This window comes from Choristoneura fumiferana, chromosome 14 (genome assembly GCF_025370935.1).
Source record: "Choristoneura fumiferana chromosome 14, NRCan_CFum_1, whole genome shotgun sequence".
Classification (NCBI taxonomy): Eukaryota; Metazoa; Arthropoda; class Insecta; order Lepidoptera; family Tortricidae; genus Choristoneura; species Choristoneura fumiferana.
Window position 1 is genome coordinate 3900161 of NC_133485.1, and position 15497 is coordinate 3915657.

A 15497-nucleotide genomic window follows, 5' to 3' on the forward strand; every position below is an offset into this window, starting at 1 on the left:
GCAAGAGCGTGTCGAACACGCCCGAAATAGGGTTCCGTAGCCATTACGAAAAAATTAAGTAATATTTTCTAAGGATTTCGTATTTTTATACGGAATCTCATAGTTTAGGTATATTTTATACCTTAGGCTGCTATTTACTCTTAAACTACTAACAATTCTCAAGCAAACTTAACTGTTATAGTTTCCTTGAAAGTTTGATATACTTACTACCATTCTGAATTTTTCAAATTTTTCTACCTACCGGTTTAGATTTAAAGGGGGGGACGCTCGATTTTAATGAAAATTTGCACTTTTAAAGTTGAATATTTCGCAAACAGATCACTGAATCGAAAAATCGGCCTATCAAACCTATCCAACAATACCCCACACTATAGGGTTGGATAAGAAAAAAATCACCCCCGCTTTACGTCTATGGGTGGTACCCTAAACAAATGTTTTTTTAATTTTTTATTGTATCATTTTGTCGGCATAGTTTACATATATATCCGTGCAAAATTACAGCATTCTAGCATTGATAGTCCCTGAGCAAAGCCGCGGACGGGATGGACAGACAGACAGACAGACATGGCGAAACTATAAAGGGTTCCGTTTTTGCCATTTTGGCTCCGCAACCCTTAAAATCAGCCAAGCGCATGTCGGACTCGCACAACAAAGCAAGGATTAAGATAATTTCATCAGGGCGTTACTTTTGCGAAGGTCCAATCAATGAACTGAAGTAATTATAACTTTGCTCATTGGCGACCTTATTATGGTGATAGATGGGTTTTGTGTGATTTGTGGTGTGTTCTTGCAGTGTGGAGACAGGAGGAGAATGCATGACATATGTTTCTTGCATAATGTTTTAATTTATCTAAATAACCCGCACTGTACATTTCATAGAGAAGAAGAACTTTGCTATAACACTGGATATTCAAAATACTTCTACAAATTTATACTAAACTGAACACTCGCATCTGACCGAATTTTTCGAGATAATTATCTCAACTACTTTTACGCAAAGTTAAATTACGCCAAAGCTGGAAAAGGGTTCAAATGAACCATAAATTACTTAAAAAGTCACAAAGAATCAAAGGTAAAGGAGGGGTCGAAATCTCCAATCTGTTAAGATCACCATGGTAACGCAGTGAACTCACTCAGTTCTCGATTTTACATCACTTTGTAAAGAGCAATTCTTGTAAATTTGTTTAATAGGGGTTGCCCGCGACCAAGGTTTCAAGCCAATACCAAAAATACTTATAGGGGCTTTATAAGATGATATCTTAACCGATATGTGGAATTAAGGGTTGCAAACTATACCGGCATTAAACCGATAATATGTGTACCGGTTTGAAGCTATGGCTTCGATTTCGTCCATTAAAAATGAGTTATCGCTATCTCACGAGAGCTAAGCAACTTTCCCGGATAAAAATATTTTATGTGTTAAGACAGGTTTTATCTAAATCCATCAAGCAGTTATTAATTACGTAACAAACATCTAAACATATTCACAAGTAACTACTTAATAAACAAGTATTTTTAGGAGCTTAATTAATTTACTATTTATTGTTAAAATAAGCTCCAAGTTCGACGCGTCATTGCAGCGGCCGTGGTTACAAGTTGACGGGCATTAAAACATTGTATTGGGTTTGCATCTTCACATAATAGGGTTTTCTGAGATCTCGTAAACGGGTCTAATAATTTCGGTAAAATTTTCTATAAGGTGGTTTTCAGTGGCGACCAATTGATCTAGTTTGGTCTTATCTCTAGGAAAAGCTTGTTGTGTCTCGGCTCGGTACTAAGTACTAAGCTCGGTTGCTCAGGTACTTAAACACCATAAATAATTGCACAACAAAGTATAATCTTATAAGGCTTCCGTTTTTTCCCTATTGAGTTACGGGTCCCTATAAAAAGTCCCGCTTTTCATTTTTTACAAGTTTCTATTTATTCACTTTATCATGGTCGAGCACACATTTGATTTACAGTGTGGCAAAAACACGACGCGCTAAACTATTTTAAGCAGATTCAACGTGACTTGGTTGTAAAAATAAAGCTTATTTTATAGCGTTACTAGTTACTCGCGATAGATTCAAATTCAAATTCAAATTCAAATGATTTATTCAGTAAATAGGCCGCAATGGGCACTTTTACACGTAATTTTTTCAACTACCAGCGCTTTCGGAAAGCAGAGAGCATCAATTGACCATTCAAGAAGAATGCGCCGCAAGAACTGCAGAAAAAGTCATTTTTTCATAAAATATAATTACAAATAAAATACTTAAAAACTAATTATACATTAAAGAAAAAAATTACAAAATAATAAAAAAAGAAATACAGGGATGTATGGGCCCCTTAGTACAATACAAACACTAACTATATCAAACTATATCTACGTTCAGTTGAAGTGTTAAGAATGCCTCATAAATTTTAAAATATTCGAATTGTTTAAGGTCTCTACCCACTAGACCGTATCAAACCATGACCATTAGGAACGAATCAGGCACGGGATGTAACGCAACACGGACTACAGCATGTCGAACAGCGTGTCATACCCACGACATAGGTGGGGTAGGCTGGGTTCGATTCCAGCGCTGGTCTCTTTTTCTGGTTTTTCTGTGCATCCATTGTCTCAGTTGTATTTTCGATATGGTTTCACGGGATACCCGTAAAAGTAACAAATTTGGAGTTGAAATAAAAAATACAAAAAGACTCCAAAAACCAACATCATAAAAATACGGAATCAAACATCATCATCATCATCATCTCAGCCTATATACGTCCCAGTACTGTGCACAGGCCCTCTCAGTATGTTGTTCTGATTTTTTCCTTCACCGTAAAGCTCATGGTAAATTTCAAAAGTAATTTCGCTCATGGATTTCTAAAAACTCAGGGGCGAGCCGGGATTTGAACGCAATTTTACGGGACCAATATTTTCTGATAATCTATTGACGGACTAAATACAATTGCAACCAATTGCATAGTTCCCGTGGGTTCTCTGTAATAAAAATTATCATGTGCTATGTGACCATAGACAACAGATAAAAAGAATTGTCTCTCCAGCTAGATGTAGCTCCTGGGGACTGAAGCCCGAAAGAAGAGAGTTTGAACTTATATTTGTACATTTGAATTTAGAAACTCTGATAGCGCCATGCAGGATGTACGAGTTGGCGCCACAGACGCTATACCTATATGTACACGTTAATCTAACAGGGCATATCCCTTATAAGCTATCTCTATGCCTTTCAACAAAATAGTATAATACACGTGAAAAGGTAATGTAATATGTATGTCTTGTGCGTGTTAAATTAAAAGCGTGTGTAAAAGGGCTCCCTGAAAACACACAGCGAGTTACTTTTTCCCGATACGTCCTGGATCGGAGATTGGCCCATGAACCGAAATCCTCAAACGGTACTTATCTTCGAAAACATTAAAGACACGAGTTTCCATCATACAACGTTTAAGAAAAATACGATGTGATTTTGAGAATTCCCATCAATATAAAAAATAAAAAAAAACATGGAATTTAATGTAAATAATCGCGGGCAAAATCCAGGGCGAAATAGGGGAATAGAATAAACAAGCGAGTTTAGCGCGAGTTCCAGCAGTAGCGCTTCCCCGGGCTCTGTTATTAGATTGATCGATGGGATCCGCTAACGACATAGCGTTGTAAGGCATTTTTTTCCATTTTCGAGTTATTTATTTTAGGAAAATCTGCGGTGTTCAGCCATTACGTGCGATTTTCATATTTTTAAGAAAAGGAACGCTGGTTTGTTTAAATAGCGTTCGGAGATAAATCTGTGGCTCGAATTGGCTAGGGAATTGCGTCACATGCACATTGAACTTTAACCTTGGAAAGGGTTACTTTGAACATTAAACTTTTAACCGATATAGTGGTTAGTCGGTACCCCAGATTTATAAAAGTGTTGAATACTCGTACTGCGTCAACGGGTGGTGTGAACGTAGCTTTACAGAGGGATGTAGTTAATGCTGATGTGCTAGCCTAGAATTGACGGTACATAATTGCTTGGTTGACTGCTATTTTAAGTGTCTATTATGATTCAAGAAATGAAGCCCTGTAACAGACGGACGATATAGAGAAACCGGATCGTTATTGAATAAGCTGTTGTTGAAATTTTTGATACATGTTACTTTATTCTTTTACGATACTATATTACCTTTTATGTAGCTTTATTTGTGTAAATTTGTTTTGAAGCTATATTTTACCTTGATTCAGTATAGTTTCGCATTACCAACTTACATTGTACCTTAGGATTTAATGCTAACATTGTAAAAGTATGTTGTTTGTATCGAAAATACAAACTAAAATATAGATGCACAGAAAAACCAGAAAAATAAGACCAGCGCTGGGAATCGAACCCAGGTCCTCGGCATTCCGTGCCGTGTTCTATACCGCTACACCACCGCTGGACAACGATACAGACACGAATTTCTCCTATGCACCTCATATCTCAACTTGTGTTGTTTCTTATTTAGCTACTTAAGCAGCGACACTAGCGACATCTATGCCGTAGCCCTCATCGAGAAACTTTTCGGCACTCCATCGGAACTAACCGCTCACCCGGACAAGAGATATCGTTATATTAAGCACAAAATTAAATTGGTTATTTGGAATGTTTTGTATATTTATTTCAATTCCAAATTTTTGTTACTTTTTGGTAATCCCGTAAACCTATATAAACCTATATAATACCTATATAACCTATATAATATGGGTTTTACGGGATGACCGTAAAAGTAACAAAAAATTTGGAATTGAAATAAAAAAATACAAAAAGATTCCAAATAACCAATCTTATGTTGTTTGCATCAACATACAACTTTTTTTAATAGTCCATAAGTTATTGTAACTGAATGAAACAAATATTACCATAGGAGTGATAGGAATGGTTATATCATGATAGGAGAGTACGCTGGAATGTGAAAATCAAAATAATAAATGTTGGTAGGCTTAAAATCAGCCCTTTTACATAATCCTACTAATATGTGAATGATAATTAATTACAAATCATTATTATTATTCACTTATTCTAAAATGGCGTAACTGGCGTCTTATCTCGATCGAAATAAAAGTTTTACGTGAGCTGACATCTGACGTTGGCATTGTCTTAAACTGGTTTGTGGTGTATTTTGTGTGTCCAAATTTGGTTCAAATAATATATTTGATCAAAAATAAAAGATTTTCACGACGATTTTCGCTGTGATACTTACTGTATTGTAAATATCAATGTAAATAACTTTCATACGGATTTTCGACAGACGATAATAAACATTTGACTATTTGGCGCGCCAAAAGGACTAAAGATATGAAGATTCCCGGCGGTTTTAGCGCTGCAGAGTACAAATCTACCAGGAGTAGATCATTTTCCATACGGGTTTGTCCATTAAGTAGGTAGTTTTAATAATCTTTTAATTTTCTTCGGTACTTACACCAATGTTTACATTGATAGTAAACAATGTCAATGTCAAATACAAAATTATGCCAACTTATTTTTTCTTTAACAAAAGGCAGAGGCATTTCATCTATTGTGTCGTAGAACTGGTAAACTTAGAACATATTTTTTATTCTTTTGTATTTTTCACATTACACGACATAATTTATAGTGTTAACACCAACATGTCAATCATTTTATACAATAATTGAACGGCATTTCGTGAGTAATCACATCCCAGTTTACCCGATCAAATCGTTATTCACGTCCGTACCTGAGTTATTCAGTTCATAGACAATAAAATTGGTATTCACTGTTTTTGTAGTCAAGTGTTTTACGTTTTTTCGATAAAAGTATTTTTATGGCGGTCATAAATCTATCGTGTTTGTCTATATGTTATAGTCTCGGCAGTTAATTGTTTGTTTTTTATTTAATATTTGGAAAGTTTTTTAATCAGGTACTGGTTTTTAATCCACTGATTAATAGGAGGTTTTCTGCGTGACCTTTAATATGTTGGCGATTGTACTACTTACTTACATTTTAATGCCCTGCAATCCTTTAAAAATAATATAATATGTTTATGTCTATATCTTACTAAATAAATAACTTCTATAACTATCACAAGCCCGCGATTTCACCTTCATGAAAGAATTAATAATATAATCTACTTAGTTTTGTATCCCGTGAGAATTCAAAAAAAACCCTGCCAAATTTAAGACCACACCTCCAGTGGTTCATGCAGTCAATCAAATTTTTATATAAAAGTTTTAAATTATGTCACAAATGCATAGGGAAGTCATAAAACCCATTAAACAGTAAAATAATACTTGGCACAGTTTGCCTAGCCACCTTTGCCTATTTCCTTTCGTCGCAAAATTGGTTTAAAGTAGGTTAAAACTATTGCATTACGTTTCGCTTGTTTAGACTAGATTCAATAGAAATGGCGGTTCTGTTCCCTTAAAGTAAATGATTGCTTTCAATAATAAAAGGAGCTTTAAGATCTACTGGAATGTCAAAAGATAGTTTGGTTAGTTTGAACACTGCTTTAAGTTTTTCATCGTTTTTTTTATTTAAAATGTAGTCACGTGCTTTAAAGCGGTAACTTTGAACATCGTCCGTTGTGTGGAAACATTTTGTGAACCAAAATTTATGAAAAACCTTGTAATGGTAAAAAAAGCTGTGTTAGTCTAGTTATATTTTATTTGTATTGTATTTTACAACCGTCGGATTTGATCGACTTGCTTTATCTCGCCGCATTAACAAAACTGATTAGGCTATACAGTTTATAAAATCGGTGAAATCAAATTATGTGAAAGTAACTTTCTGCATTACTAATTAATGCGTCACTCATTTTTTGTTCTGCCCTAGCATATTTCGAAATTCGCAAATTATACGTTAAAATCATTCTTAGCTAGGCTTAGATTGGATATGGGTGATGAAATTCTGCGAAATAGAATTACGCGTTATTAGTTTCTGCGCTTTTACAATTATGCCTCAACTGATTATGCAATATAGAATTATTACAAAAAAATGCGTTAACAAGGGGAAACTGTAGCTACTTAGAAGATAGAATATGAGTATTTTTGCTGTATGAACATCGATAGAATATTCAAAGAAAACGTGTTAATGACTATTATTATAGCTTTCATTTATTATAGTTTTTTGACTGTTTAAAAACCAACAAACTCATACAGCTACATACCTTCTTTACTGTGTAGCAGAGGCAGCATACGGCTTTTCTTATAATCCACAAAAATCTCTAGGAATACCGGGAATTATTTATACAATTATGAAAGTAAGATATTAGAACTCTTATTCCAATGTGGTAGGATTCAATACTGCTCGTTACGCTATTGTAGTACAATTATGGCCTGTTTTATTATTATTGTCCTTGCGATTGGTACTAAATAGCCATGGATTTATTTCTTAATGCTGTTAGTAAGGAAAATTGTATTTATTTGGTACATTTTGTCGCTAATTGAGGTCCTGTCGAAGTAACAATATAGAATAGTACCTAATCAAATTTAGCACATCGTTCGAAGAATAGATTACTGTTGGGGGAGAACGGTCCTCGAATGGCGACCATGAACTGGAAGACGAATCGGTGGCAGGCCTCCCACTAGGTGGATTGACGATGACGAGAATTGTGGGCAACCGGTGGATGCAAGTGGCGAGTTGGCCTTTGTTCAACAGTGGACGTCTGCCGACTGATGATGATTACTAGTATAAAGATGACACTGTGATGAGTAAAGGTCAGTGACCTGAGTGACCTGAATTAGCTGCATTAATACTTTTTGAATTTTGTAAAAAAATATCTAATATATAAAATTCTGGTGTTGTGACCAAACTTCTCCGAAACGGCTTGACCGATCTTTATGATTTTTTTTGTATATTCGGTAGGTCTGAGAATAGGACGTAAACTATTTTTAATACTTCTACACGAACGGAGTCGCTAGCAACAGCTAGTTTGAATATAAAAAAATCGTGAATCTCCTCTACTCTTTACTTACTTATGCCCTAAGCTCGTATTGATTGCTATAACTCCACTCCCGAAGTATAATACACAGTCCTTGAATTACAGTGGAACCACAACAATAAAACAACGTTATAGTTCAGTCGTTTTGACAAATGACTGTTTTATTACATTGTGTAACTTTTTATAGGCTGACGGTAAACATATATGTGAAATGGGCATTTTTATATTTAGCCTTATTGAGTTATTTGTATTGAAATAAACGTATTATGCGTACAATAACAGTTTGGCTTTGTATATTTGTTCGTAGAGTTGAATTGTCAGGGGATATTGCCATCAGCAGGGCTACTACGAAACTCGAAACTCGCAGTTCGTATCGTACCGTCCCTCTCGCTCTAGTATTAAGTAGTATAAGTGTCAGAGGGACCGCATTAGTTTCGAGTTTCGTAGTAGCCCTGCTGGTTCGTGGTCGCCACTCGAGGACTTTTCTCCCCCAACGGTTATCTGTTCTTCGAGCGATGTGGCCGAACCGTGGACCGTGGACGAACCGGAAGACGAAGCGTTGGCAGGCCTCCCATCAGGTGGACTGACGACATCGTGAGAGTGGCGGGAAACCGGTGGATGCAAGTGGCGAGTTGTCGTTCATTGTGGCGTTCATTCTGGCTGATGATGATGATTGCCATCTGAAATGTCGATAATAGCCGCCGCGTCCGCTAGCCTAACGGGCTTCGCGTTTGACAAGAACTGGATGCCTGGTACTATGAAACTCAGTGCGACAGTGCGCACGGCGACAACCGACGCTCGTCATACAGTTTGCGATATTTAAGCGACCGACAGTTGATTTTCCAAGACGAGGTAATCATAATATTTATTTATCAACTCTAGGCAAGTAATTCGTTTCTTTGAAATTATATCTCTTAATTTGTCTTCGAGAGCCCTCACATAAATGTTAACCTTGCAAAAATAAACTACTTGAAAACAAGCCGTAATAATAATGGGTATGATTTACTTTACTTTATTTTATTTTTAGAGCTTTTAAATAACTACTAGTTCTAAAACGTTTTGTAAAAATATTGATACGATTTTTATATTAGTACTTATGTAACGAAACCTTTTATTTTCTTTTCAGGTAATTATACGAGCCATCTCTCAAGCAAGGTACTATTCAATTGTTGATAGAAAAAAATATTTTTTACTCGAACCCTATCCGTGGGAATATTGTTAAATGTAGCATATGTGCTATTTCATAGTAGATCCAGTTATCTGCATACCAAATTTCATCTAAATTAGTCCAAGATTGTCCCTTATAAGCGAAATTTATTTCCACGCACGAGTAAAGTATGGAACTATCTTCCTGGGACAGTGTTTCCGGAGCGGTAAAACTTAGGGATCTTTAAAAACGAGCCTATCAGTCTCTCAAAAAGCCGGCAACACACCTGTGATACCCCTCCTGTTGACAGGTATCCATGGGCGGCGATGATTGCTTCCCATCAGGTCGTTTGCCCCCTCTTATGTAATATAAAAAAGTCATTTTACGCTCACACACACATACATTCACACGCACGCACGCACTCACGCACGCACGCACGCACGCACGCACGCACGCACGCACGCACTCACGCACGCACGTACGCACACACACACACACACACACACACACACACACACACACACACACACACACACAGGTACCTAATAGTTTAGGTATATTGAGCGCATTTGGCGCATTTCATAGCAATTCCGCACGATGGATGGGGGCGGTCCCACACATAAATTGTCCTAATGTATTTAAATCTCTGCGGCCCAAAGACGTCGCAATAATTTTAAATCCTCTTTATATTTAGTGCTTACACTTGGGGACAAAGAAAATGTACGTTTTATTGTTCTGACATAAAAGAATAAAGATTTTTACACGGCCGTAACGAGCGAAAGTAAGATTTTTAAAAGCGCCCAAACAACAAACCCTGCAAAGTTGGATTTTCTTTTTGGACAATGTGAAACATGTAAGCGCTATTCAAGCTTTTGTTATTCTTAAGACTTTATTCTTTTGGTCTTATTTTGTGTTAAATTTATGGTATTCATTTGAAGGTCAGAATACTTTGCCGTTATGCTAAGGTGAACGAAACTACAATTTTGCGTTTTTTTTTTTGTAAAACGAGGGGGAAAACGAGCAGACGGGTCACTTGATGGAGAGCGATCACCGTCGCCCATGGACACCCGCAACACGAGGGGAATCACAGGTGCGTTTGCCGACCCTTTAAGGAATTGGTAGGCTCGTTTTTTAAAAATCCCTAAGTTGTAACGCTCCGGGAATGTTGCCGCTGTAAGCTGATTCCAGATCTTCGTCGTGCGAGGAAAGAAATCTCGCTTAAAACGCACGGTACTAGACTGCCAATCATCAAGATGGTGAGGATGAAAAGACAGACGGTTCCTCGAAGTGCGGTAGTGGAATTTAGCCGCAGGCAGCAATTTGAAAAGTTCGTCAGAACACTCCCCATGGTAGATGCGGTATAATATGCAGAGAGACGCCACATCCCTCCGCAAAGCCAAAGGATCGAGAGTTAATCTACGAGAGTTGTTAAAATTATGTCGTTGAAAATGAGAACGCAAATCGGTTTTTTATTTATTTTAAACCGACCAGTGATCGACCTTAATCACACCTACAAATTAGTTTATGTGTCAGTTATTATTTCTCTATAAATCTACTAATACCTTTGTTTTTGGGTTGGTTCTGTCTGACTATCAAGGATGTACTTGTATACATACTTACCTACGAATATAATTATAACCTAACCAACCAAACGTTGGAAAAACCCCACTCACTTGTCACACTTGTCAATTGTTTATCACTTCAAAGTTCAATATCTCAAAAACGGCTTAACCGATTTTGATGAAAAATATCTGTTATATATTCGGGTAAAGAAACAATAAGTTCATATTTGTATTAGCGGGTAGATTTTGTCTTGCAATAAATATTGTACGGGTAACACGTCTTTGATTTAGCAGTGGCGATCGAGGAATAAAAATTGGTTAAATTGTGCAAAATTATACGGACAGTGTGCCTAAAATGTCAGTGGGACAATTACGCGAGTTTAACATGAAAGACGGGAACTGGACAGTCTATTGTGAGCGTTTGGAAATGTATTTCCTTGCGAATAAGGTAGACGAAGCCGTTAGATTGCCAACGTTGATTTCCTTGATGGGCGAAGAAGCGTATGAACTGTTATCGACTTTAGCAAGTCCTAAGAAACCCTCGAAATTATCCTATGACGAAGCGGTGCAGGTACTACGGGATCATTTGCAACCTAAGCCGTCCGTTCTCGCCGAACGTTACAAGTTCAGACAGCGGCGACAGTTGGAAGGCGAATCGATAGCAGATTATGTGGCAGTTTTAAAGAACATGTCCAGGAAATGTGAATTTAAAACTTCTTTGGAAGAAAACTTGAGGGATCAGTTTGTGTGTGGTTTAAGATGTGAAACTACGCGGCAGAGATTATTTGCAGAGGATGACGGGTTGACTTATAAAAAAGCGGTGTCAACTGCAACCACACTTGAGGCGGCGGAACTGAATGCTAGTGCGGTCCAGAACGATCATAATGTGCCGTCAGTCGATATAAATAAAGTTCACATCGCATTCAAATGCATGGCGTGTGGCGATATTCAGCACAAGACGGAAAATTGCAAATTTAAGGATTTTGATTGCAGCTATTGTAAGAGAATCGGCCATTTGAGAAGGATGTGTCCCGAAAACATGTTTGCGAGACCAAGACGGTATGATTCGGCGGGACGAGCCGGGAGTAAATCACGCGGGACCGGCGTGGATAGCGGCGGTAGCGGTGCCGGCACGGGGCACAGCGGGCGCGGCGGGCGCGGGCGCGGAGGCGGCCGTGCGGCGCGGAGCTGGCGCGGGCGCCGGGCGCAGGCCTCGTACTGGTTACAGGAGCCTGGCAGTGACGGCGGTGCACCTGCACGCTCGGAAGATACCGATACGGACGCCGACGATAAGTACGACGACGAAGAACCGATATATCAGATGTCTTTGACGAGCTATAGACCGGTGTGTATGACACTTTTAGTTAATAAGGTGCCGTTAAGTATGGAAATCGATACGGGATCAGCTTTGTCTTGTATAAGTCGAAATGTTTATCAACAATATTATAAAGAGGTAGCTGTGAAGCCTTGCCGTTTAAAGTTGAAGTTTTACGATGGTTCGGTCATCCGACCAATGGGATACTTGGAAGCCGAAGTGATTCATAACAATATTAACAAAAAGTTGGACTTATATGTTATAGATAATGGAACCACTAATTTATTAGGCCGTCAATGGTTGTTTGAATTAGATATCGAGATACCTAAGATTAATTTTAATAATATCACCCAAAAATGTCAAAATAAATTGAGCAAATATGAATTAGTAAATGAACTTATTTCCAGGCATAATTCACTGTTCGGTGACACTTTGGGTCGGTACGTCGGGGCGCCGGTGAAGCTGTGCGTGCGCTCGGGCGCGACGCCGGTGTTCTGCCGCGCGCGGCCGCTGCCCTACGCCATGCGCGCGCGCGTTGACGCCGAGCTCGACGCCATGCTGCGCGCCGGCGTCATTGAGCCTGTGGACCACTCCGACTGGGCGACCCCACTCGTGATCGCGACTAAAGCTGACGGCGGTATACGTATCTGTGCTGATTACAAGGTAACTCTCAATCGCGTTTTACAGATCGATAGGTACCCGGTTCCAAAATTAGATGATTTATTTAGCGGTTTAGGAAATAATAATTACTTCACCAAGTTGGACCTTTCTCAGGCTTATAACCAACTCGTTTTGGATGACGAGTCTAGGGCTTATACTGTGATCAACACCCATCGAGGCCTCTTCAAATATAACCGACTGGTATTCGGTTTATCCTCCAGTCCAGGAATATTTCAGAAGTTTATGGTTAATCTGTTCAAGAATATCCGTGACGTGGTAATTTTCTATGACGACATTTTAATTAAAAGTAAAGATTTACAAAGTCATATAAATACCATTGAACAGGTATTTACGATCTTGCAGAGTAACGGTTTAAAGCTTAAAAAGAAAAAGTGCGATTTTATGTCGGATCGAGTGCAGTATTTAGGGTTTATTATAGATAAGGACGGCGTCAGGGTTAACCCGGAAAAAATTAAGCCTATAGTAGACATGCCCCATCCTTCGAATACGACGGAATTAAAATCTTTCTTAGGAATGGTAAATTTTTATGGAAAATTTATAAATAATTTATCTAGTTACCTTATGCCACTTTATGAATTGCTTAAGAAAGGAAGACTATTTAGTTGGGGTAAGAAGCACAATGTTGCCTTTCTAAAAGTTAAAAAGTTGCTATGCAGTGTGGATGTACTGGCGCATTACGACATGGCGCGACCCACGATAGTGACGTGCGACGCCAGCGCGTACGGCGTCGGTGCCGTGCTGGCGCAGCGCGCGGCCGACGGCGCCGAGCGCGCGGTGGCGTACCTACGCGTCGCGCGCGCTCACCCCGCACGAAAAACACTACAGCCAGATACACAAGGAGGCTTTAGCGATTATTTTTGCGATAGATAAATTCCATCAGTATTTATATGGTAGGAAGTTTACGCTTCGTACTGACCATAAACCTCTAGTTACCATTTTCGGTCCAAATACTGGGGTGCCCACTACAGCAGCGAGTCGATTACAACGATGGGCAATCAAACTGTCAGCTTATGATTTTGAGATTGAATACATACGTACGGACAAAAATGCAGCTGATGTGCTTTCGCGTTTAATTAAAACACACAAAGAAGAGGTAGGCTCCGAGGACGAGTTGCCCGAGCAAACATATTTGCATTTTGCTTCAGAAGCTTTACTTTTGGATTATAAGGTTTTAAAACGAGAAACCGCCGCTGACCCAATTCTATGTAGAGTTATTAGTTACTTGTTGGATGGTTGGCCTACAGATATCGAAATTAGTGAAATGAAACCATTTTTTAATAGGCGCAATGAACTATATATTGAACTCGGGTGTATCCTTTGGGGACACCGGGTAGTGATTCCGTCATCCTGTAGGAAACGGGTTATCAATGAATTGCATGATTCCCACATGGGCATCGTAAAAACAAAAGCCTCAGCCAGAAGCTATGTGTGGTGGCCCGGAGTGGACGAAGCGCTGGAGGCGGCGTGTCGCGCATGCGCCGTGTGCGCTAGCGTGGCCGACGCGCCGCCTGCGCACGCGCCGTGTGCTTGGCCGTGGCCCGACCGTCCATGGTCGAGATTACACATCGATTTTTTGGGACCAATAGCAGGGTCCACATATTTGATCACAGTTGACTCTTGTTCAAAATGGATAGAAGCTGCGAAAATGAAAAGTACTACTGCTCGTGCTATAATTACAGTAATTCGCGAGATGTGGTCCAGGTTCGGTTTACCAAAGCAATTAGTGAGTGACAATGGCCCTCCTTTTACTAGTGTTGAATTTGAGAGTTTTCTTAAAAATAATGGCATTGAGCACATTTTCTCTTCACCGTATCACCCTTCGTCGAACGGGGCTGCGGAGAACGCAGTAAAAATTTGCAAGCGGGTAATTAAAAAGGCCCAGAAACAAAAGCTAGACCCCGACATCGCACTCAATAGGTACCTTTTGACGTATAGAAACACGGAACACTATGCTACTGGGGAAACTCCCGCTAGGATATTACAAGGTTACGCTTACGTATGCGCTTGGACCAATTGAAGCCCGAGCGGGAAGCGCGGGTTCGGGAGCGTCAGGCGTCGGTGGCGGCGTGTGGCCGCGGCGCGCAGCGCGACCTGGCCCAGGGAGAGGCGGTGTGGTACCGTGATTACCGCTCCGATGACAAGTGGCTCGCAGGACAAGTCTCTAATAGAATGGGTAGTACTGATTACAAGGTAGCGACTAATTCTGGAACCGAGGTACACAGACATATAGATCAGTTGAGGCGTAGGGTTTCTGAGGAGACAGCGGACGTACGTATACCGTCTATAAAAACAAACAGGAAATCTCGCAGCTCTTTAGTTTTACCTTTAGGGAACAAGTCCCAGTCGGAGAGTTTCAGAGACGTGTCCGAGTTAATAGAGACGGGCGAAATAGGTGCTGGCCCGACAGAACCGACCCGACCCGAGGTGTCAATAAACCAGCCCCATGGCCCTTCTGGCGGCATAATAAATTGTAAGGATAATCAAACTGTAACGTCTGAACCTAGTACCAGCCTCGACAGTAAGAGAGTTCGTAAACCGCCTGTAAGATTTGGATTCGAGGAATATCAATAATGTCATTGTTAATTTAGTTTACATACACAATAATTACTTGTCACATTAATATAAGTTGTTATATTTATTACCTAGTAGTTAAGCTGTGTTATTTATTACTGATCTTGAGCAGAGGCTGAGATTAACAGGTGTTCACTGATTAAGTCTAGGTTTATAATTTTGTATGGAACATGGCCGTATAAAATATTTAAGTGTACTTGTTAATAAGGGTGGAGGTGTTATATATTCGGGTAAAGAAACAATAAGTTCATATTTGTATTAGCGGGTAGATTTCGTCTTGCAATAAATATTGTACGGATAACACGTCTTTGATTTAGCA

The 15497-nt window shown here is 39.3% G+C and overlaps 1 protein-coding gene across 3 annotated transcripts in view; it reads left to right on the forward strand.

The window, feature by feature from the left end:
* Window positions 1-15497, forward strand: part of LOC141434773 (zwei Ig domain protein zig-8-like) — a 450603-nt gene that overhangs the window by 258870 nt on the left and 176236 nt on the right. The window contains exon 2 of one of the 3 annotated variants that reach the window (XM_074097209.1): window positions 9029-9057. The exons of the other annotated variants lie outside the window; for them this stretch is intronic. Coding sequence (XP_073953310.1) covers window positions 9029-9057 — 29 coding nt within the window. The remainder of the gene's footprint in view (window positions 1-9028; window positions 9058-15497) is intronic. 3 annotated transcript variants of the gene reach the window in all.